The sequence below is a fragment of the Schistocerca piceifrons genome, chromosome 2 (assembly GCF_021461385.2).
Source record: "Schistocerca piceifrons isolate TAMUIC-IGC-003096 chromosome 2, iqSchPice1.1, whole genome shotgun sequence".
Lineage (NCBI taxonomy): Eukaryota > Metazoa > Arthropoda > Insecta > Orthoptera > Acrididae > Schistocerca > Schistocerca piceifrons.
The window spans coordinates 1,103,155,920-1,103,181,851 of NC_060139.1; the positions used below are offsets into that span (position 1 = coordinate 1,103,155,920).

At 43.9% G+C, this 25,932-nt stretch overlaps 1 protein-coding gene across 4 annotated transcripts in view; it reads right to left on the reverse strand.

The window, feature by feature from the left end:
* Positions 1-25,932, reverse strand: part of LOC124777979 (caskin-2) — a 1,020,751-nt gene that overhangs the window by 359,655 nt on the left and 635,164 nt on the right. For 2 of the 4 annotated variants that reach the window (XM_047253546.1, XM_047253541.1), the window contains exon 1: positions 1,661-1,693. The exons of 1 other annotated variant lie outside the window; for it this stretch is intronic. Coding sequence is in view for 1 of the 3 variants with exons in the window: in XM_047253542.1 (XP_047109498.1) it covers positions 1,472-1,541 (70 nt within the window). In the remaining 2 variants the exon portion in view is untranslated. Of the gene's footprint in view, positions 1-1,471; positions 1,557-1,660; positions 1,694-25,932 lie in introns of those variants that run through there. One more of the 4 variants, XM_047253542.1, reaches the window with a different exon arrangement.

Here is a 25,932-nt window from a genome sequence, read left to right on the forward strand (position 1 = left end):
GTACTTATTTACAGAGTGTCGGAACTACCATGTGATATTGTATGCACCTTCAGCGAGATTAAGAACAGTAATACTGCTTAAGATATTGTACACACTCGGCGTAAACACAACAATGGCACGGTCACAAAAACTCGCAACTGAATCTCGACTATTTTCAATTTGCTACTTTTGTTGCTGCGTTTGTTGTTGAGCACTGTCTGGATGTTATTTTTCACGGTATATGATAGAATACGGATCGGTATTGCAAATAACCTTTTTAAAGTCAGTGAAGATGCACGCAGTACACGATAAGAGTTGGACTAGAGTGTAAATCGATATTTATATTGCGCAGCTCGATACAAAAATATCTAGCGTTTTGAATAAGATTCGCTGTCAGTCAGAATTGGAGGTGATTTACTTAAAACACGACCTGTTTCGGGCTTGTGGCCATCTTCCCGTGATCATACATTCATTTATATTTTTCTGCATTTAATGTTGGACTGCACTGTTTACGTAAAAGTGAAATTACGTGATGCTGACTCAATAACGCAAGTGGCCAAGTGACGCGTGTTGAAAATTTAGTGTACTTACGTATAGCTGGAGTATCTAAATCGTACTGCACATTTCTCACACTTCTTACAAACACGTTGTCGATTTTCACACATTAACTTGACAGTTCTTTCCATGGTAATTATTTAACTTGCATGTTACGCCTTTAACACAGTAATACCGTATTGAATGTTAACAACTGCAGATGAGACAAGAACTCTCATCATCCAGCGTATATACGTTGGAATACGGAGCAGAAAAATATTCCTCATTCACGTGACAGTTTTCATTTTCGTAAATTGTAACATCTGCAGCATTTGTCTGTATTACCAACTGTGTGCTACTACGGTCTAAGTTCCTTCTCTGCACTCCAATGTTAACAGGTCGTCTCATCTACAGCTCTTATCATCTAAAGTGCCATTACTGTGCTAAAGACGTAATATGGCACTTTAAGTAATTACCGTACTGACAACTGTCAAGTTAATGTGTGAAGATGGACAATCCGCTTGTAAAGAGTGCGATTTGGATGCTCCAGCTGTATGTAAGAACACTCGTATTTCCAACACGTGTCACTTCACCACTCGCAGTTCTTTTATTTGCGTTACTGAGTCAGCATAACGTACTTTGCGTTTTACGTAAACAGTGGTAAATGAACGTATTATCACGTGAAGATGGGCACAAGCCCGAAACGAGCCGTCCCTTAAATAAATCACCTCGAATTGTGACTGAAAGCGAAACTTATTGGAAACAGGCTATACAGGAACAGTGACGGAGATGGACGCCATCTATTACGGATAAAATCCGCAACATTATCTTATCGCAACCCGGACGTGACTGCAGCTGCCAGTAATGTGTAGAGCTGTCGGACGCTACCGTGCAGGACGGAGTGCGACACTGTGGCCTGCGCTCAACTGGAGTCTGGGTAGTTGCAAACTGCTCTTACCAGGACTTAGTGAGGGCTCGTGAGCGCCGTCCGGGCTAAAGGAGCACTTCGATATAAACAGGCGCCGCATCTGTGTGCACGGGGAAGGCGCCGGTTCACAATACACGACGATGTCACGGGGGCCGTGGCGGCGGTGGCGGGCTGTGTGCGAGGTGGCTTGCGAGGCAGGCGGCGCTGCGCCGTGCTTACAGCCTGGAGGTGTCGCGGTGTCGTCGCGGCGCGGCGGCTGACGCCAGACTGGCTGGCCGGCCCGTGGCCGCCTCGCCTCGTGATAGCGCTATCGCCGCGCCGACCTCTGCGCTGCTCTGCCCGCTGCGTTGCGCAACACTCGCGCAGCCAGCGTGTCGGCAGAGGCGAGCCTAGCTGGCTGGCTAGCTGTGTCTGTCACCTGTCCCTCACTCAGACGCCATACCTGAGGCTAAGGTTCGCTGGCGACTCGAGCCTTCTGGCCGGAGCTCAGAGGCCGGGTGTTGGGCCGAGACACTGGACCACCCGGCGCTCTGCTCGCTTTTTACTCGACCAGTGTGACTACTCGAGTCGGCCAAGTCAAATGGGTCTTTTCTTGCAAGCGTTCTTTTCGGAAACATTTCTAAATGGTTTCAAAACTGTCCAAGTGACATCCAAATTTGTCCGAGACTACAAAACATAAGAATTTTTGTGCGTCTTCATACAGCTGCAACAAAAACAAAAATATTGGGAACAATGATTGTCTAAAATTGGTACTACTAAGGAAAGTACACGATTCCCTAAGTAGTAGGGCAAAGGGGATGTCGCCCGACATTGCGGGTTGCCTGCGTCGGGGACGACTGTACGTTCGAGGGGAAACCTACTGTTCTGATTGACGAGTCCTTAACTTATTGTTCTGCTAAGTGGATTATGACCCCGTGCGGATAATCTGTCCTTCAGAGAAATCCCCCCTCTACCCCTCCCTCTACACCACTTTTCTGGGAAATCCCTTCGCCAATACAAGTACACTTTTGATATCAATTTGATTGAGTTATTAATTAATTCGATCAATTAATTAGCCCCTCCCTCTCTGGGAAACCCCACAGCCCTACCCCTACCCCTCCCCCGACCCGGAAATTGGGGGTAAAAGACTGTCGATTGACCATTTGGCAGGAAGTCGATTGCAGTGTATGTAATATTGTTTAACCAATTTCTGGTAGACAAGGTAATCCCTGGAACACTCTTTATTTACAAAATTTATGCGATATAAGGCACTATTTGGAATATAGTTCATTTGAAAATACGTGCAGAAAAATGGCCTAACCCTCAAATTTAAAATCTTAGAGATAAGTGTCGCCATCTATTGCCAGATACAGGAACTATCAAAACTGACTATGTCTCATCCCTAAATATGACATTAGCTTATTTAGGGGTGAGGCCAATGTCAATTTTGATAGTTCCTGTACCCAGCAACAGGCGGCAACACTTGTCTCTAGGATTTTACATTTGAGGGTTAGCCCCTTCTTCCTCGCACGTTTTCATTTGTTTAATTAGTGTCAGAAAACTGTGCACGGAATATTGTTTGTTTACACGATCTGAGGTTGACACGGCAGTACGGAATATTTAAACAATTGCGGCGCTTTTTTATTCTAGTTACGCATGGAAACACTGAGTGGGCTTAGTTAAAATTTGCTGCTGGACTCAGGGATGTTAAGGCATTTGTCTTTTATTTTCCTCATTTTTGTAAGCACACTCGCATCTAGGCATAGCGAGGAAAATCAGAACAATTACACATTTAAAAGTTCACGACATATTTCGGAAGCCACAATAGATCGTGAAACAAAAAGAAAAAAAGAAACAGATTTCGAAGCACTGTCCTAGAGACGACGAAAACGTCTGGAATTTTCCGTGACTTTTCGATGTCCTACAAATGTCGGTCTGGAGATGCTGTAAAGAAAGCCACAATGCCCGTTGGGGGGGGGGGGGGGGGCAGCATACCTCCTGTCCGAAACACAGGAGGCTAGTCTGCCTGGACTTACTTCTGAACACTCGAACGTATGAGTCTCTAGAGACTCTGGAACTTCCTGTGAATGCATCATTCTTATTCAGTTTACCCACCAAATTGCTGCTGCTTGTGTGGGATCACTGTTCGCCAATTTCTGCAGAAACACAAAGTACGAGAATTTCAGCTGCAAACTATTTTGTACAGATCGAGAAACATAAGCACTCATATAGCACTGACAGTTAAAGCCTGGAAAAGTGATCTACAGATCGTGAATGGAATGAAGTGCGATATAGGAGCCACCGTTTGGGGTGTCCCGCGTGTGTGTCTATCTTCGCGGCGCCGCCACGAAACAGTCGAAATGTCCTGATTACTCGCGTTACTCAATACCACAGACCACGGACCACATATCGGCCTCCTTTGATCTCGTGGCCCCCAAACAAAGCGGCAAGTGATGGCATTCTGTTGATCGGCAAATTCCAGACTCACTTCCTGTCTCTGTCTCTCCCTGTTTGTCTGTGTGAACCAATGTTTCCAAACACGAAGATGGAGGTTTTCATCTCTCCTCAGAATACTGTGTTCCTATTGACTAATGCTGGAGACAAAAGGAAAGCTGACACGATTTCGGTGTCAAAAATAGACTGAAATAATCCATTTGCAGTATCCTCCCAAATTAATTGTTTAACAATTTATAGGAGTCAAACATATCGCTTAAATCACTCACTTCTAGCTTAGAATGAGTTTTTGTTCATAATAAAACATATTTTCAACGTTTGAGTATTACACGCAAACATTATGCAAACTAAATAATGAAATTTCCGTCAGAAACAGATCGTAGCGCCAAATGTATTTGAGGTCTTCTACGCACCGACGTTTGAGAGAACAAATACCCTCTACCACCACAACGTTTACACTAAAGTTATTAGGTGAGAAAAATGCGAGCGACCACACAAACTGGCGCTCGGCCGGCCCCAGGGACGAGGAGGGGGAAGCTCACCGCACAGCTGCCGTACCGCACGCTCGCAGAGAGACGTCCCCGAGCAGGCAAGTGATCGATTTGCATGGCTGGTCTAATCGTACAGCGCAAACACCCGCCACTTTGAATCTTCTCACGTAACACACAGCAGCAGGCGGGTCGCCACTTTCTTTGTATCTAACCGCCCGCCACAGGCACTGCGTCTTTGTGCCGGGTGGGGGTGGGGCGGAGTTTACATACGAGTCTCTACAGACTGTTTCGATCAAGACGGCGGCAGAGCAATGTCATCTACAGAAAGTTCCGTGACGTCAGAGAGTGTCTATGTTCGAGTGTTCAGAGACAAGGCCAAGCAGAGGAGCGTCCTCTGGTTCCGACAGGTGGGATGCTGTCCCGCCAGCGACCACTGTGGCTTTGAGGCATCTCCAGACCGAAATTTGTACGACATCGAAACTTCACCGAAAATTCCAGCCGTTTTTGTCGTCTCTAGGAGAGTGATTCGAATTCTGTTCTTTTTTTTTTCTTTTTTCCCCTCACGATCTATTGAGGGTTTCGAAATATGTCATGAACTTTTAAATATGAAATTGTTCTGATCGTCCTACCTATGCTTCGACACCAGTGTGCTTCAAAAGTGAGGAAAATAAAAAATAAAAGCCTTAACATCCCTGACTCCAGCAGCAAATATTAACTAAGCCCACTCTGCGTTTCCATGCGCGACCAGAATAAAAATTTGCGAGCTACATTATATGTGTTACATCGAGGAACAAAGATGAGGATTCTAAACAGTCAAATAGCGGACCTAATTCAGTATATGTGTCTAATTTGAAAAGGAACAAGGAAGTGGAACCTACCCTGAACAAATACAGGAGATAAATTTTCTAATCGCTGGTTGAAACATTTTGACACGAATTTTTGTAAAACTGATAAGTAGCTTCTGTTGCAAGAAACCATAAAATCACTTGTAATTTAATTTCTGCTGAAATAACCGCAAAAATATACTGATTTTTTTAATTTTTGGACATAACAGCGTCTGCTCTAATTGCAGCCTCACGACAGAGCTGGCCTACATTCTGTCAGACCTTTGTTTCCCAATTATCTTGTTGCAGTTCCTCTCCTGGTACCGCCACGTAGTAGGCGCACTGGTCTCCACAATCGTTTTCCAGTACTGCTGCCTTTGTCTTCAGTTTCCCGGATCGTGGCAGGTACGATTAAGTTACAACAATTTCCTGATTTTGCCTCGTCGTGAAACCACATTTCGAATCCGAACTGAGCGTGTCTTCAAAGATAAACCGAATGGCTCTTCCACTCCTTCCTTCGAATGTAACCACAACACTGCCCTGTAAGGTCGCACAGCAGGTGTAAGGCGGCCCCGAGGGAGAGGCGGGAACCTAGCCAATAATGCTGTGAATGCAGGTAGCAGTTAAGTTGTCAGTCACTGCAGCGGTTTCTTGTTCTCACTTCACTTGACCGGTACATATATGTTAGTATCAATCAAATAATACGCTCGCTGTGGTACGGTGCCTTCCCAGTTTCCAAAGCTGTGCCCACTTCTTGACAATATTTTGCGACATCTACATAGATTTTCCGGCTGTGGAGCGAGGCCTGTGAGACATCTGGGTAGAGTTCCACTGCTGCCTTATGGATATTTTAGGTTGTCGGCTGGTCTATCGGGAACGGCTGGGCAGCACAGGATTCCGGTCTACCAGTGCTTAAGAATACTTTTCGTAATAGAGAGGAATTAAAAAAACTCACTCAGTGCAAATGGGTACGGTAACAATATGTCGTCACCATTACTGACTTTTTATTACGTCGAACAAGTTTTTTTCAACCTGGATACCATGGTACTTTAGAAAACGGCGTTTGAATGAAAGTTAAGTGCCCTCGTGTCGTCATCTGAGATCTTTCAGAGGATCGGTAGTGGTCACGAAATGCCCCTGTTTTTAAGGCAGTAGGCGTACTAAGAATTACAACCCCTTCCTGACTGGTCGGCTATTAGGTTGTCCAAGATTCCTGAATTTTCACCGACTTGGGTGTGTTGTTCGATACACCGATGAATTAGTTCCTCTCCTTTAAAGAGGTAATAGTGCGATTTCCCGTACTATCATTTACGTTATAATTTTTCGACGGTGGAACTGATTCCAAAAAATTGTAGGAGATATCCCAGGGAAGACAGAACGCTGTGGATTGCTTGGCAGGCTGCAATAACTGGCAGTTCTTAAGTCCATTCTGAACGTCAAGTGTCTGCCCGATGTGAGCACACACGGGCTGGGCTACTTGCCTCTGCAGAATCCGGGAGGCGCGTCGCCTACCCGCGTGGAACGCACGCGACAGGGCGGGCCTATACCCGTCGCGGACGTTGGCGGAAGTTGCCGAAAATGACCGATGCTATCTCGCTCTCCTCGCCAGGCACGGATTTGTCACACGCCTGTCTCACCATGCACTTGCACTGGCTGTGAATTTGCAGTGTGTACATGCACAATACGCTAGCTTGCCACTACACCTTATGCTTCCTTCCTCTTTCCAGTCAGTGCTGTTAACATCATCGAATGTTAACATGTCAAATCAATTCAACTGCTCAGTTTAGTTGCAGGATGAGCGAATAACAGCAGAACGTCGGTGAAGGACAATCGTTCTTTAGGGAAAACTAAAAAAAGGAGGAAATGGAATAATTACAGAAACAAAATGCCCAGGAAAAAGTTTTGTCGATTGAAAGGGTGGTGTGAGTCAAAGCAGGTAGGCGCATAACGAGTACAGGCTGGGAACAACTTGGAGAGATATTCAAAAAGAGCACAAACAGGTACACGGGGTTTCGTACAATGTCTTTCATGTTCCAACGAAAAAAACATGAGTGTGTCAGTGCAGACACGCATATGGAGTTATGGACTGACGTGCAACAGAAAACACTGTCTAAATGAAGACTAGGTTTTGGGGTGCTTGTGTTAATACGAGTGCAGGTGACATTCGGCCATTCGCCACATTCGCAGACGATATTTTATGGATCGAGTGAAAGTACGTATTGAGTTGGGAGCAAAGCATGGGTGTGTCAACGCCTCTCAGTTAGTCTGTAATCCTACAACAGTCTCACGTCCAGTTGCATCATGTGCAATTTCTACTGAAAACAACATACTGTCAGAAGTTTCGGAAGCTTTACAGAAAGAAAACGTCATGCATCCAACCGACTCTTCATTGCGAACTTAACAAAAATTATTCTTTGACTCTATAACAGTCCATTATACAGACCAGAACTGAAATGTTAGCATTCTATTGGTAATAGAACAACAAGGACACTGGTGCATTTTGTTAGTGCAGATTGCATACATCAGGGGAAACCATACATTCAGAGGCAAACCTATTACTTTCTTCTGATTGATAGGTCCTAAACCTATTGTTCTGCTAAGAGGAATATGAATCCCTGCGGATAATCTGTCCTGAAAAACCTCCCCCAACTGCCCCCATCCCCCTCATCCTCCCAATCCCTCAAGAAATTTCAAACCTCTCCCTCTCCCTCGCTGACACAGGTACACTTTTAGGTCTGCATTATTCAAATATCAATTTGACTGACTACTGAATTAAATAAATCAAATAATCAGCCCTCCCTCTCTGGTAAACCTTCAACCTTCCCTTTCCCTCTCCTGCTCCGCTACCTGGAAATTGACAGCTCTGTGCTGAAGAGGAAGGATCTCATGACACGAAATTCAGTTGCATAGCAGAGGGTATATTGTTTATCTATTAAAAAGTTTAGTTTGCAGAAGTTGGATCTCTTTTGCTCGTCATTCGCTGCCGTTTGGGAAAATGCAGTTCTTGCAAAGAAGTAATTAAATCGATCGTTTTTTAATTCTGATCACACAAGGAATACCGTCACGATTTAAGGTGGCTATAATTTCTCACCTTACTACGAACACAATCAGGCATCGTGTGATAGGTTGTACATCGTATGTATGAAAATATAAAGAAGACTGACTTTGTCACGTACGCCTTGCAAATAATTGTTAACGCTTGTTGCACGAAAGGTGACGGAGTGTCTTTATTATCATATCAGTAGAGGTTGGAACGACAGAGGAAATGAAACGGCAGATGGACTTCGAGCCCTGGGTGAAAGGCCCACACAGGTGTGTTGGTCCTGCTTAAACACAGGAAACAGCAAGACCGACGTCGTAGCACCCAAGTGCTGGAGCACAATAGAGTCGCGACCGGCCGTTATTGCAACCGAACTGGAAGGATTATACTTCGGAAACTACGAAAATCTTGGACGCAGGTGAGAGGAACGAGGAAGCGGTATCTCGAAAACCACACAGGCTGGGTTATTTCCAACGATTTTTTACTCAGAAGCGTACCATTGTACGAGTATAGGTTTTTCCTCGCAAACTTTCCTCGCTGGACGACAAAAGACTAAAATATGGTTGGTCGGTGTTCGGAAGAATCTGTAGAGAGGGAGAATATTCCGTGGTTTCGGGAATATGATTCGTTTTCGGAATTACGATGGTGGGGAGCCAAGCCTTGCTGGGAAGCTAGCGCTAGACAAACGAGGTCTTCCGTTGTGAGCACCCGTGTGTGACGGTCGCTCGATATCAGCTCTGTTGGTACAGACGGACTTGCTGTCTTTGCTCTCAGGAGAGTTTAGAGTTAGAACAGTCAGGCGCTGTACTGTTGCGAACCTATACGATTCTGGACTTCACCTCCTGGCTGGAAGTCATCGTTGAGTACGCAGCGTTCAGTAATTGTGAGCACTTCCTCTGCCTATTCTTACAGTGGGACGTTATCTGAACTCCGTCCTTGTGGCTGGGAGTTCGCGTTTCTCGTATGTAGAACACAGAGAGAAGAAGACATTATTAGAGTATATTAGTCAGGGGACCGCCTTCTGCCGTCCTAGTGTTTGAAAGAGTTTATTTGTGGCTGGAGTTCTTCCATCGTCGCAGACGAGTACGAGAACCATCACTTCGACGCACCGAACGCGTACGGTGATAGCGCAAATTGCTTCGGCTTATTAGGGCTATAAAAGCTAAACAGCTGTGATCACGTTAGTTTATTTCCACTGAGGTTCCACACAACCGTAGATCATCTTTGAAAGAGGTATCTTCTAGTGTTTGGTACGTGATGATGTCAGTCATTTCGCGTTACTGATATTAGACCGCGCACTCATAATAAGGGGCAGAGTTGGGCAATTGATTAGTAAACTTTGAAATACAGAGGTTTTCTTTTTAACCTACAATAAATATATAAGCAGGAACAACGTTTATCATCGAGTAGGATTAGTTGCCTTCATCATTCATTTATGTTTAGATTGTAACTTATAGAATTAAGAGATCGTAAGATCTGCTTCTTCGGGTAGTCAGACAGGCCCAAATCTTCATTTTAGCGTGTATTATTTTCCGTTGCGCATATTCACTTTTACACCCGCCTGGAGTAGCATCATGGATATAGCTTACCCTGCCAGGATCCTACTTAGACTCTTCTCATAGTAGTCATGAAGTGGTTTCAAATCTCGGTAATTTTCAATTTTTTCCCCATTTAATGTTTAGGTGTTATTGATGGTGATCACCAGCCTGCGTGTATAGCCTGCAGTGGTAAAGTCACGTGACAACATTAAAAAATAATATTTGTGTATTTTATTGTACTACTTTTCAGAGGCGTGGTTGCAATTTATTGATTTATGTTATCTCATCTGTCAGTGTATTTTGTTTGTATTGTAGCGACGCTGCTCGTTCACGACGCTGCCATTATTTTAGCTTCCTTGTTGTAGATATTTATCTTACGTGCCGTTACATTATAAATGTGGATATTGTAAACTGAGTGTATTTTAAGAGAGCAGTCCATGTTAACTAGGGCGAAAGCGCGCTTAGTAGCACAACAGAGGACGAGTTGTAACAACATAGAAATGGCAGATATTCGGGGCAGTCAAGAGAGCCTGTGGGATGAGAAAGAGTTAGCTTTGTTAGCAGCACAAGGAGAATACCGATCCAAGGGAATTTTTTGAGGATGATAGACACAGTCAAGCCCTTGGTGGGCAATCTCGGCCGGAGTGGCCGTGCGGTTCTAGGCGCTACAGTCTGGAACCGAGCGACCGCTACGGTCGCAGGTTCGAATCCTGCCTCGGGCATGGATGTGTGTGATGTCCTTAAGTTAGTTAGGTTTAATTAGTTCTAAGTTCTAGGCGACTAATGACCTCAGAAGTTAAGTCGCATCGTGCTCAGAGCCATTTGAACCATTTTTGGGCAATCTGATAGCGAAGATGAGGAACAGCGACACACTGAGGCAATCGTAAAGATACGGGAATTTAATGTAGGGAGTCCAAGTGAACGCAGAACAACTAAGAACTGTGGCAGATCGCCGTCTGTGGTGCCGTCTCGAGGCAACATGTCGGGGGCGCGCGGTTATGACTTCATTGTACCAAGAAATGGAAAGGGAAAATGGGAGAAGATCACCTAAGAGTAGAGGAATGGAAAGTCACAATAGGAGAGAACATTTAGATAGCGCAGGTATGTGGACATTCTTGCATACCTAAAACAAATAGGAAGTAAAATTCAAAACGTTAATGCCCAAATGGTAAGTAAAATTCAAAACGTTAGTGCTGAAATATAGGTCAGCTCAGAAATGGGAAATCAAATTCAAATGCGTTAATGCCAAAATAGGAAGTAAAATTCAAAACGTTAGTGCCGAAATTCAGTCAATAAAACATCAGACGAGGGAAGTGAAAAATGAGGTAGTGTTGCTCCGCACAAAACTAGAACGAGAGATTGCGGAGGTCAGAAGAACCGCGAGTGAGTCGCGATTACTAGCGAGGGGTGCAAAGCGGATTGTTATTGAAACATTAGAGAAAACAGAGAATACGACAAAGTTGCAGAGGCGCGTGAAACAAGTAGAAATAATGCAGCTGCAAAAGACGGAAATTGCACCACATAAGGCATTGACCGAGGAGCTCTCCCAATTTAAGCAGAACATAGAGAGCGAAATTAAGCAATTATCTCAGGAAGACAGGTCGCAACCGAGGCAAAAATCACCTCTCAGAATAGAAGTAGTAGGCGATTTGGAAACAACAGAAACCGAAAGAGCCAGTTCAAACTCTACACGATCATGTCCTAGCCCAGACGATATTAGAATGTGCTCGAATGTAAGAGTTACTCGTTAACTACAGACTGAAAGCGTACCTGCAGAGCAACGAAATATCCCTAGAGATGTGGTCCGCACGTCTACACAGGGCACGACTGGATCGCAGATTGCGAATACGGAGAACAGCAATGAAATATTTCATATGCACAATTGTTATCCGATAATGCGCACCACGGAACATTTTTCCAGTGAGGAAAACGTGAAAGGGAATAGAAGAGGGGACGCCCAAGGTAACGGTAGACAGGGAACGTTAGCGCCAAGTGAGAATGTGATAGGCCGAGCAGGAAGAAACTCTAATGAAATTTTGATTTTAAGCATTTTATCTCTGTACGAAAATTTCAACATTACAGAGGCGAGGGTAATGCTTTACACGCGAAAACTTTCAGTGGACAAATTGATTTATCATTACTTCCTCACTGGCCTCTGATGTACAAACTTCGTATGTTCACATATCGAGGGAACAACGGAACACTGCCAAAACGTGCACGTCATACGAAGAGTTTCGTGACACATTTTTAAACAAATACTGGCCCAAGGAGACACAGGACAGGATCGAACAGGAAATAATGATAAGTAGGGACTTGGAGAGTTCAGGGTTCCGTAGTCCGGTGAAGTTTTTCGAAAACTTGACCAAGAAGAATCAGTAGTTGGACGACCCATGCACACCGGCTGAGATCATAAGGTTGCGTTACATTAAGTTGCCAATTTCCTACCAGCAAACGCTCGTCGGCCGATGTGGAAGTGATGTAGAAGGATTCAAGAGTATCCTAAGAGAGTTAGAGTTCGCTTTCAAAGAGTAGCAGGCGCGAGAAAAACCTAGGCAGAGGGACGTGCAGAATGGAAGAAGGGAGAACAACAGAGGGTATAACAGAGGCCATACTTGGCAAAACAATGTAAATCGTCCGCCTCAGCAAAACATGGACCAGACAGATCGTAGCGGGAATAATGGACAATTGAGGAACTATGGCAGAGAATATAGGAAACAAAATGACCGGAGATAGTAGACACAAAATAATGGCGCATCATGGGGCGACAATAGAGAAAATCGTCAACGGTCTGACCGAGGGTGGGGTGGAACGAACAACAACAGGAATCGGGAACAATCGATTGAAATTAGACCACCCAACCCTGGGAGAGTACACCAAGACGACATGGAAAATGAACAATGACTAGGCCAGATGACGGGCACTAGAGAAACTGCGCCCGTAAACCGTCTCTGAAGTTATAATACAAATATTATAGAATACGTGGACATGACTGAGATATTACTTGAAGAAAAGGAAACGTTACCTAAACAGGACATCTATCCGGTGGTAAATATACGAATTGGAGCAATTACGTGTACTGCTGCAATGGACAGCGGAAGTGAACTCTCAGCAATTTCAGATAGGCTGTTCGCTAAATGCAAAGAGTCAGTTAATCCACCGGTGCTCACAGTACAAAAAACAAAGGTACGAGGTGCGTTAGTTGGAAAGGGTATGGAAATACTGCAAAAAACACGTCTAGACTTTGATTGCCAAGGACACCATATGACTGCAAATCTGTTCATAACACCGAAACTAACAGCTGATATAATAATCGGTTTAGATTTTCTTTCAGCGCAGAAAGCTATCATCGATCTAGGAAGGGGGGAGTTAACGTTGGGGAGAGAGAATAAAATAAAAATTCACGGGCGAACATGGAGTTCAGAGGGAAGAGTGTAAAAAAATGAGAATAAAACAGAGTTCAAGTCAGAACGTGAACATATTAATGAAATTAACAGTAAGATTGATTCGAAACTTGAGAATCTGGATAACATAGATAATAAGGACAAAAAAGGGTTGGAGCTTGCACTTAAAAATAACGCAGAGATCTTCGTACCCAAAACCGGATGCATTAATGGGTATCAATATATATTTGAGGTAAAGAAACGTAGACCACTTCGGGTACCTCCCTATGCCATCTCATGGTCATACCGGGAAAAGGTTCTAAGTGAACTACGAAGAATGGAGGACGAAGGTGTAATTGGGGCCCGAGGTCTGAGTATAATAGTCCACTACGCATGGTAGACAAAAAGGACGGTGGAATTCGACTGGTGTTAGACTCACGCCAAATAAATACCATTATTGTGCCAGAGACGGATCGCCCTGAAAGGCTTGAGGAGCTGCTTCAAAGATTTCACGGGCTTTCCGTGTTTTCCTCACTTCATTTGCGCTCGAGCTTTCGGCAGATTGAGCTCGATCCTGAATGCCGAAAATACACGGCCTTTATTGCCTTCGGAAGGTGTTTTCAATTCAAAAGGCTCCCTTTTGGATTGAATATATCTTCAGCTGCATTTATCAGGGGTTTTAGTAAAATATTGAGTGAAGAGTTAAAAGAAAAGCTCACGTGTTATGTAGACGGTATACTGATAGCCGAAAAGACCTGAGAGAGACATAACAAACTCTCAGAGGAAGTCTTAAGCAGTTTGAAAAGATATGGGGTGACCGCAAACATTCAGAAGTCTTGTTTTGGGAGTAGTAGGGTCAGCTTTCTGGGACACGCGATAACAGGAGAAGGGATCAGTACCGACCCAGAGAGGATGGCAGAAATTGCAAAGTTTACCACTCCTAAAACCAGAAAACAACTGAGAGGGTTTCTTAGATTCATAAATTTCTATAAGAAGTTTATCTATGTGGAAACATTGGCAAGTCCTCGACAGGAAAAGGGACACCCTGGGTGTGGGATGAGTGTGCAGGCCGAGAATGCAATAATTTGAAGGCGGCACTCGTCAATGCTTCTACTTTATCACATCCTGACGAGACCGATGACCTTGCTGTCTGGTCTCCTTCCCCAAAACAACCCAACCAACCACGTGGGAACTGTAGACTGTATCATCTGAGACAATGGACCTCAATACAAATCTGAGGTATTGAAAAGAACACTAAGGAGGTATAAGATAAAGCCTACATTTATTAGTTCGATCCCTGCACAGAGAACGATGAATGATTTGGGCCATTTATGTAGATTATATTGTGGAAATAATCATGCTAGTTGGTATGTGTTTCTTAAAGATTTTCAGAATGTGATAAACGAGCTTCCCCACAGTACTGCACTGATGCCACCTACGATTGTTCCGGAGAATAGGGACTCTCCAAATAAAACTCGAGGACTGATCGATTTTCCACAAAGGACGCGCCGACAGCATAAAGTCATAGTGGAGGAGGCTTTGCGCAATATTCGGGTCGCTGGTGAGAGGCGCGAGGTGCGCGCAGACCAAAAGGCGCACGTAAGGGAGTTTCTAGTTGGACAAAAAGTCTTAGTTAAGTCTTACAGGTTGTCCAACAAACAAATGAAGCTGTGTTAAAAGTTCTAAAAGAGATACAGCGGCCATGTACGTATAAGAAGACTAGCGCACGCAAATGCGGTTGAAATTGAGTCTGTGAAAACAGGAAAATAATTGGAACTCCATCATGTGAGCCATCTCAAGCCATTTATAGAATAAGTAGGGAGAATTGAAGGGAGCTTGTATGGCACATGTATTGTATTGTATAGTTAGCAATAAAGTTAAGTGTTACACTGAAGGTATCTGTAGCTTTATCAAATTTTTTATAATATTATCATGTTAAAAGAGGTACTACAGTACATAAAATGGCAGAATGTCGAGGGTAAGAAAATTAGGGTATGTTTCTTGGTAGGTTATAACTATGTACACTGCAAGCTGAGCGTACAATTTTAAAAGGTGTTTAGAGCTTAAGATGTGCTATCTGTCTATGAAATTGAGAGACGTGTGGTACTGCAAAAACGTTGTAAAGATATGTGAATAGATAAAAAAATATTAACTAATTGATGTGGAACGTATTAGGAGAAATAGTAAGTAAAAAGTTTTTAGAAATCAGTGTCTATTTTACATGTTTAGCAATAGCATCATAAATGAGTGAGCTGCTAATAGGGTTTGCGGTGACACGCAGGTGTGTCGTCCAAGTATGAATTCAAAAGGTGGCCAGCTGCACGTGTCTACCTGAGAGCGCACAGTTATTTCTATGAGACGTAAGTAGTTGCGTACATGGTGACCACTTCTGCGAAATTCCGTATGAGCGCACCAAAATATTATTTGAGTGTTAGAGGGACATGGAATGGAAGTGTAATAAGGGATATGGACATGTAAAATGTAATAAAGGAAAAGTACGAAGCTGTACATTCAAAGCACAGGACACGGGCGGTAATACATAAGGACATGGCAGTCGTGCTCATGAGCAGTGATTTTATATAATCTACTAAAATCTTTATATTTGCAGGTACTACTAATAAAATAAAATGTAAGTTTATTAAGATGAAAACAAGAGACCACCAGAGAAAGGCAACAGCAGCAGATCCGAAAAAGGGGGACAGAGAAGAGAAGGTATTACTGAGTAAAACCATGAGAAAAGGTACGTGAAAGCGTGATCAAAATAAAAGATATCAGTAATTGCACTAAACTTGCTATGTAGTATGATTGTCCACAGGAAGCACGCCCGAAGCATGAAATGAAGAAGAGGCCCACCTAATCATTCATTTGTGTATGTTTGTGTGCGCAGACGTGCGCTTTATTGTTCACAGATATTCACGACGACATCCAAAATGTAAACCAAGAGCCATGAGATCGGACGATGTTGTGATACCCACGACAGTGTGGTAGGTAGACTATATAAAACATCCTGCTGGCCAGTAATTAACAGTAGTTTAACAAGTAGATTAACAAATAGTTTAACAAGTAGTATTTGCAACTATTAACATTGGGATTTGGTGAGGATTACTTCTATTATTGTATGAATAACTAATGAACATGTATTTTTATAGGTATACAGATGCTGACTGATATTTAATAATTCATTGACATAGGTAGAGGCATATTCCTTTATAAGTAACATTAACTATGCACATAAATTTTTTTTATCAAAATAATAATAGTAAATACATGAGTGTCTTGGCTAATTACACAAACAGAACAGTAATAAATGTATAGGTAAACGACCTCACTAGTGAATGCATCTTAAAATTTTATATTTCATAAATGTAAATAATTTTGTGTTGTGTCCTGCATAATATTTGCTGTAAATCAGGAACTAATTGTGGGCATTAGTGAGCACAGGATGCGCAAAAAAAAAGGACTTTGCGAGACACACTGGAAGCAACAACATGGCGCATGGCGTGCGGACAGAACAGGAGGCTAAAAGGACGCCATTTGTAAACCAGAGCCCGGTCGCGGGCTATTCATCAGCCGCCTCGAGACCTTAGCCGGGGACAACACAGCACGAAACAACACGTTGAGCAAAAACTAGGCTTGGTCAGTCAGTTTGTGAAATTATGTTTTCTTTTGTAATGTAAGCCAAGAGCATAAATATGAATAAGTGAAATTACGTAGAATGTTTCACAGAATTGTATAATGACCAATAGATAACCGCTAGAATAATTGATGTAGCTGCTTGTTTTTGCAACCGGCCGGAGTGGCCGAGCGGTTCTAGGCGCTACAGTCTGGAAACGCGCGACCGCTACGGTCGCAGGTTCGAATCCTGCCTCGGGCATGGAACCATTCCGTGTTTGCATATCAATGGCTAAATGAAGCATATGTAATTTATTGGACGAGCACTTTGGAAAGATTAGGATACTTTGCTTTAATATTTCTTGCCTCAACCTATGTCTTAGGGATGGATGAATGACAGTGTGTGGTCCGTAAGTCTAAAGAAAGATGGGAACTGCAATTTTTGAAAGAGCATAAAAAAGTTTTGTGTTAGTTAAATGTCTTTTGATATTGTATATTCCAATTGTCACGTCTCTGAAAAATGTTCCAAACATAAAGGGTAGACAGATTATAATAAACATGTAATAAGTAAATTTATGGCAGTAAGCCCATGAATGAATGCAGAATGACTGTAGAAGAACATATCATGATTCAAGTATTCCTCTGCCGTCATATTCTTACTAGTTTTCTTCTACGGACAACTGATGGTTATATGATTTTGTACCGGATGAGATAATACTATAAGAATTACCCCATGCTAGGTGGGGGTATTTAAGATGGCTATAATTTCGCACCTTACAAGAACTCATCCACCTACTTGGCCATGATCTACAAACACAATTAGTAATTGTTAACGCTTATTGCATGAAAGGTGACGGAGTGTCTTATCATACCAGTAGGGGTTGGAACGACAGTGGAAATGAAACGGCAGATGGAACTCAAGCCAAGGGTGGAAGGCCCACACAGGTGTGTTGGTCCTGCTGAAGCACAGGAAACAGCAAGACGGACGTCGTAGCACCCAAGTGCTGGAGCACAATAGAGTCGCGACCAGCCGTTATTGCAGCCGAACTGGAAGGATTATACTTCGGAAACTACGAAAATCTTGGACGCAGGTGAGAGGAACGAAGAAGTGGCACCTCGAAAACCGCACAGGCTGGTTTATTTCCAATGATTTTTACTCAGAAGCGTACCATTGTACTCGAACAGACCAGATGTCACGCTAATCCCTGAACAAAAGCACCCAGGAAATGTCCATCGAGACACGCTCTCTCTCTCTCTCTCTCTCTCTCTCTCTCTCCCCGTCACTGCTGGTCCTGCATGCGGCGATGGTCGCGGTCACACCGAACTGCAAACAAAGCAGTGCTTACCCAGTAAACGCCGACCAGTGACATGACAGCATGCTTCCCAATTTCTGTATCACTGCTAAACCGCCCCTCCTCAACTTTGCAAGTACCATTGCGAATGTAGATAGATGACTGTGCAGTATGTCATCTCAAACATATACACCAAAGTATACCGGACAGTGATCCACATATTTCTAGCACTTCGATCATAGTGCGTAATTTACCATTACGATTGCCCCTGTTTCCCTATGCAAATGGGAGTCACAGAGCATTCTCGCCTCTTATAAAGAGAGACAAACGCGTAGCAGCGGTGGTTGACATGTCGCCACTAACTCTATAAACAGGACATCTGTCAAGCAGATGTATGCACGGGGATTGCAGTACCTCACAAATACCTGCCACTAACTTAAAATCAACATGGTTATGAAAGTGAAGATTCCATTTTAAGCCCAAGATGAAGCAGGGAAATGGAGTACGTTGCATAAATCTTCGACAGGAGAACAGAAAAATGGTCAAATGACCTGAAGCAACATCTCCCTCTCTCTCTAGAAAGCATCATCAGCCAACCATTAAATCATACCTCATTACAGCTCCATCTGAACCGGTCACTCCATACACTCTCAGTCATCCTTTAACGCAGATGCAAGTAAGTTTAGAAGCCAGATGGTTCCTTTTTTTTCCAGGAAAGCATCAAAGATAACTGTCAGCTCACGTGTATCACTATTAACGCAATACCCGTACAGCAGAATGTTGCGTCGACGAAAAAAATGACTGTTTCCCTCGTTCCTGGTGGTTCCATGGCAATGTTTTCCTACATTCCTCTTGCTGTCTCACACTCGTTCGCATGTACAAGTATTGCTCCGTTATTTTTGGTAAATTTTTCGATTTTATATCCCTTCTACCCATGCGATTATGACATCACTTCTTGATCCACTATATTTTCTGGTTGGGTTGCGCAGTACATCACTGTACTCAAATGCATCCAGTCACCTCCAACTATATATTCTACAGTTGCAGTGCGTTTGCTCTGTTTTCTGTATGTCTGTGTCTTTGCACATGTCGCAGGGCATGGCCAGTGCGCTGGGAGTTTGTGTGATCGTCAGGACGTTTTTTCACCAGATATTCTTACTGAAAAAGTTGTGCTGCAGGAGGGTGCATACAAGACCTCGGAATATTTATCACTATGATATGTTTGTGGCGGAAACTTCATTACTTGATTTGCATAATGGTTGCACGCATAATGTTTGCGTGTGATACTCAAACGTTGAAAAGTTGTTTTCTTGATCCACTATTTTTTCTGGTTGGGTTGCGCAGTACATCACTGTACTCAAATGCATCCAGTCACCTCCAACTATATATTCTACAGTTGCAGTGCGTTTGCTCTGTTTTCTGTATGTCTGTGTCTTTGCACATGTCGCAGGGCATGGCCAGTATATACTGTGCTATAAATTGGAAGTGAGAGTTTGAGCGATCTATTTGACTCCTGTAAATTGTTAAACAATTAATTTGATATGGTAGTGCAAATGGATAATTTCACTATATTTTTGATATCGAAATTGCATCAACTTTCCCTTTGTCTCTAGCATTAGCTGATAGGAATATAGTATTCTGAGGAGAGATGGAAACGTTTGGAGACGTTGGTCCACACAGAGATGCAGTTAGTGCCTATTGATAGTGATGGAGACAGGAAACGAGTCTGCAATTTGCCGATCAACAGAACGCCGCCACTTGATGCCGCGAGATCAAAGGAGGTACTTAGTAACGGAGGTACTTAGTAATGTGATCTGTAATTAGGATATTGGGCTTTTTTGACCTTTGTGGCGGTGTCCTGACAATAGACACACACGTGGGAGAACCCAGACGGTGGCTAGTATATCGCATTTCGCATTTCATTCCACTCCCTTGTGATTACAGTTATTATGTCATGGGGAGCCAGGATAGGGGGGTGTGGGGTGCAGTCATGATGTCACCCAAGTGGTTGAACACCATCTCCCACAAACTGATTACATAAAGAATATGTACCAATATATTATTGACCTTGCTCTGAATTACGTGTTGTCAGATCCTCCCTCTCCAGGACAGAGTGAGTCATTTTCGTACCAATTTTTTACAGGAGGGATGGGGTGGGAAGGGGCGAGAGGTGGTGGGGTAGGTGGGTGGGACATTCTCTGGTGGTGGCACTGTTCACTAGGCCAGTCGATACACGAATGTGAAGGTGAGCGCACACAGGAAAATTATCCAATAAGACAACACCTTCAATCTGCAGCAGTGTAATCACATAATTAAGACATGTAGTTGCTGAATGTGAGCTTGTCCCACCAAAGAAAAGTGAGATCCAGCCACTGCGAATTGAATTTTCTAAATAAACAGTATATACTGTGCTATACAACTGAATTTCTGGTCACGAGATCCTTTCTCTTCAACGTAGACGGCAGCTTAGATCCCATGGCGGAATCGATACTCCGACAGGCATTTGCCTTGGAAGGACTTCTTGCTCGCATCGGTATTCTGCAGAGATTTACCGGGTAAATGCTGCTCTGTTTGTGGTTCGGGCTGACCGTGACCGGTGGCACGTGCCAACATCGTAAAAGCATCGTCCCCTTGCGAGGCTAAAGTGACTGCATTGCTCCACTCATTGCCTTAACGTTTTTCTGAAGGCCGTATTTATTCTGAAACTGAAAAATCTAAATCCCTTTGGCGTACTTGTACTAGTTTGTTATTTTTTTGTAGGTAAGTAGTACTTCGAGGATTCATCACAACACCATTTAATTCTCTCGTCGTCGAGACACACAGTCCTTGAATTACTCAGTTTTTTCTTTTTTTTTTTTTTTTACTATTTCCCAAGCAGAGAGAGACAAAATGGAAGCCGGAAGAGCACCGACAGCTCAGTACATTTTGCTTTCATTCGCTAGGCTTGTGAAACATTGCGAACACAAGGACAGCGAAAGTCTGACAATGAGAAATCTCAAACATAAATCCCGATCTCTGTTGGGTCGAAAGTTTGTGCCGCATACTTGCAAAAAAAAAGTGGTGTTTTTATGGCCAGAATTCCGACGACTTAAAATACTGACACAAGAGGAGAGAAATGAGGAATGCAAGCTTTTTATGTCATATGTTCTGTGTGAACCAAAGGACAGCAAAGTAGAAGGTGATTTAACACCGTGCCAAGGTCACGCTGAAACTATAAATCTCTGGGCCACGGTTAGGTTCGAGAATAATGTGACCGAGCCAGCTGCCTGATCATCCCAGAAGCGATCACGTGCCGAAGGCTGTGACGAATGGCGTGACAGTGACCAAGGTGATGAAATTGAAGCCTACCTGAGGGTCCGTCCTGGAGATGACCAATATCTGCCTAAAAAGGGGGAGCTAAGGTAAATATTTCTACTTTCGGTACGACCAGAAAATTCATATTTACAAATATTATCCACTTTCGGCAACGATTTGTTTGTGTAGGAATGTGGTTAACTTAAACTGGCCAACGTGGTCTGAAAACTCTTGGGAATATCACTTACCAGCGCTTCATCTGAACATGTGTTCAGCACAAATCGACAATTACTTTCGGCAAGGAGGTCAGCATTTCCACTACAAATGTCGACAAGCTCTTGTGTCTCAACACTTACATGCGAAATCTCCAACAGAGGAGAACTCAGACACGAAGTGCTGTATCTGCTGGAGACTACCGTGTAGCTAGATGCAAATGTTTTGTTCATTACAAATATATTGGACAATTATGACCAGTTGTCACTTGTCAACGTAAATCTTTTGGATTTAATCTATCCAACATTTACAGTTCCACAGCTGAATCAGTGCCCTTCAGTAATAATCAATATCAGAGTTATACATGATCAAACTCAGTGTTTTGCTAATTTAATACGTGGTGAAACTCTTTCTCCATTTAAAAGGCGGTAACTCCACAGCTAAAGGGAGACTCCAATTTTAACAGCATGCCAATGCGCACGAGGCCATTAGTGCCACTGTGTTACGATTTAGCTTAAGGCCCATTTCACACACAAAAACATGTTTATGTTCTCCTCTTTGTTTGTCTTTCACAGATCTGTTCTACGTTAAGTTTACTCTTTTTACTGCCCATTCTGTGTTGCTCTTCCCTTTGGACTTGTACTGTAAGCTCTTCCTTGGAATCCCCTTTTGTTTCATTCATTCCAGATGTTCCATCTAGGTTTGTTTATGTTGTTCTATTTTGTAATTTACTGCGAAAATATTCAGTTCTTGTCTTTTGTTTTCGTTGTGAATCATGCCCAACTTATTTCAATCTTTGATAGGTCGTAAAAATTTCATTTCGGCCGCCTGATCGTGGCTAGAATCTTTTTCTCTTCACAACACGGGTTTCACTATCATACAGTAAAACTGGTACGGCCATAGACTTACAGAATTTAGTTTTTGCGGTTCTTCGAGTATATTTTTTTATGTTTTGCTTATAGTGCCAAACATCTAGATCCTTATCTTCGATAAAAGCGACATAGCTCGTTAGGTAACTGAAGTGCTGAACTTGTTACAATATGTGATCTTTAATTACAATTTCGCTTCGTACTGGATATTTCCCATGGGATGCTAAGCTTCATGCAGTGCTATTTTAAAATTACAATAATTTCCTATAAAGTTCAAAAGATGTATTGATTATTATAGTTTGTCTTCAGAATTTGCCATTAATACAATGTCATCAGATATAATAGTACGCAAATATATTATTTACTCTTGTTTATATGGATCCTTCCTGGAGGTGTTTCTTCCCACTTTCTGTTGGCGTCATCTGTATAAATATTAAAGCAATAAAGTACACATTTGCTCACACCTTGGTTAATTAAAATATTTTTCTCCTGTGTAATCCGTTATACAATTATACTTTTGAGAAGTACCAGTTTAAAGACCCAGCTGAAGTAAAAAGTAATCTATCAGTAAAATCTTCACGTTATTTTTGGAAACTTGTCGACGTATCAGTCCAGCTGCCTGTACTTGTTCAAGCACAGTTATCGAAAATGTATCTTCAGCTTCAGAGCTGTCACTCTCAAGCATAACGTTATGCAAAGCAAAACAGGCTTTTAGATAATCTACAGAAAACAGCTGAATACAGTTTAGTCTCCATGTTGTCAATCGACATTAAGCTGAAACTCACGCAAGGATTAACGGTTCACATTTTTCCTCTGGCGGACTGTGTTGAGAGATGGGAGCTCACAGCAGAAGCGCACAGAACACGCGGAACGGCTGCCTGCCGGCCGTGTGTGCGACGCCCTTGAAACATGCAGCTGCCGAACAGCTGCGCCGCCCGCTCTGAAGCTCCAGCTGGGTGGAACGCAGTCGCACTCAGTCTAGCCGGACTGACTGGAAGCACTTCGCGACGATACACGACCGTGGTCTACAGTGACAATGGATCTACGAAACTTTCTCCTTTTGTTGTGCGCCTGTCTCTGTACCTTGTATTGTATTGAACTGGGGACCTAGAAACGACGGAGAGGCTCCGTCCCCGCCGTAGCCCGCAGTGGTCTTGAACCGCACGTCGGCTACCGCAGTCCACTTCAGCCCACCGCCGCCCCACACCGAACCCAGGGTTATTGTACGGTTCGGCCCCCAGTGGACCCCCGGGAACGTCTCACACCAGACGAGTGTAACCCCAATGTTTGCGTGGTAGAGTAATTATAGTGTGCACATACGTGGAGAAAGTGTTTGCGCGGTAATCGCCGGCATAGTGCAACTGAGGCGGAATAAGGGGAACCAGCCCGCATTTGCCGAGGCAGATGGAATACCGCCTAAAAACCATCCACAGGCCGGCCGGCACACAGGGCTTCGACACTGATCCGCCGGGCGGATTCGTGCCGGGGACCGGCGCGCCTTCCCGCCCGGAAAGCAGTGCGTACATCGCCAGTATTCATTCTATTGGTCTTTCGCAGTATTTATTTACGATCAGAGCAGTACCGAATACAGCAACAGGAGCAGAGGTCATTAAGGGTGAGACATTATTACAAGGCAAAGGTCATTGACATGTACAGTAGTCGAAATTAATTTCAGGAATTTGTGCAAAAGAAAGAAGATATAGAACCAAATAAAAATATGCAGTGTGGTTTCCTATGACCCGGACGTTCAGCACTGACACATCGAAAGAGCATACTACTTACCTCCTTCCCCTAACTAATCTGTTATTAAAGATGCACCTTTCATCAGTTTATTTTCTACGAGGATCTGATGTCACTGTGTGTTTTGTGAGAGCAAAAGCTCTGTGCGCAGTCTTCTTGCACAACAGTTTACAAAAAGAACTTTGTCAGTATGAACAACGTGATGTACAAGTTGTCCAGATGTGTGCTGCACTTAAATAAAAAGCACTTGATATTTTGGGAAGACACGATTGCATTATGGCTATAGCATGGTATAAAATTTTTAAGAAGTTGATCATGTGATTGTGTGTTCCCAGAACATATTTTGTTTTTAAATTAAATGAAGCTCACATCTGGAAAACTGGTGCGTCTATTTTCCGTACTGGTGTCATAATACAGATGTACCGTGGCTTCACAACAGTTTTCTTTCAATACTGCCACCCCTGACTGTTGCAGCTATACCCCCCAGCACCAATAAAAGATTATAACTAGGAAGGTATTTTAGACAGCAGTAAAGGCAGGAGAAGTACACCGCACCGCTGGTTCGTCACGCCACGCGTGTCAGCAGCGTGGCTGCTGGGCCCGCACTCGGCGACTGGGGCGAGAGCCGGCCGGCCGCGTGTCCAGCGAGTCGCGGGCAGGCCCTACCGGGCGGATGCACGGGTTCTGAACCCACGACCCACAGCCCTGGAAGCACCGCGCACGTGAACCGTGTCAGTACTAGTCTCGCACGCTTCCGTCCTTACATACAGCTGTGTCGTTCTCGGCTCCACCCTAGCACAGGACGAGCGCGTACCTGTGTCCCAGTTTGGCACCGGCTTCCTCTCCGCTCTCTTGTCTCCGAGTCTCCGTGCTGCGGCTAAGTTTGCACGGCTTGGGAAGCAGTATTCGTTTTCGACGTCTAGATGTGGGCCACACAGACACTTCGACCCAGGGTCCTGCAAACAACCGCCCTAACACCCGCCCCCTCCCCTCCTCCCACACCTTTTACGAAACTGACCACGCATGCGAGGCGGTGGCGGTCAGGAAGTCGCCGTCTGCGGCCCACGTGCTACACGCGGCCGGCTCCCACTGCAAGGCGAGGCGGTATGAAATTCGTGCGCGGTGTTTTCACGTGTCTGACAACGGCGGTACACCGTGTTTCGTCAGCGGTACTGAAGGCAACGATACGAGATCGGAAATCTCGATACCGTGGTACAATGTCGTGATGAATGGCGAACACGGAAATGAAGAAGATTAAGACTACGAGACGAAGTCTCGGTAAACGAACTGCTTACACAACGACCTTACGTCTTCTTCTGGCATATTGCTGCGTCGTGTTGGATCCTTACCAGTGAGGATTGACAGAAAACATCGAAGAAATTCAGTCGAGGGGACCTCGTTTCGCGTTACAGCAAAATAGTGCAGACTGTGTCACGGATGCGATCAGTTGCAGTGGTAATTATTGAAGCAAAGGCGTTATTCATTGCGGCGAAATCCATTCACGAAAATTCACTGTACAACTTTCTACACAGAATGCCAAAAGGTTTTGTTGACTCCCACCTACACAGGAACAAATGACCACCGCGATGGTCAGAACTCTGACGGATGTATTTAGGTGCTAATTTCGAGCAGGGGCGGCTCCCGAGAGGGGCAGCAGCTAACTGTGAACGCAGAGCACGTAGCAAAATGGTTCAAATGGCTCTGAGCACTATGGGACTCAACTGCTGAGGTCATGAGTCCCCTAGAACTTAGAACTAGTTAACCC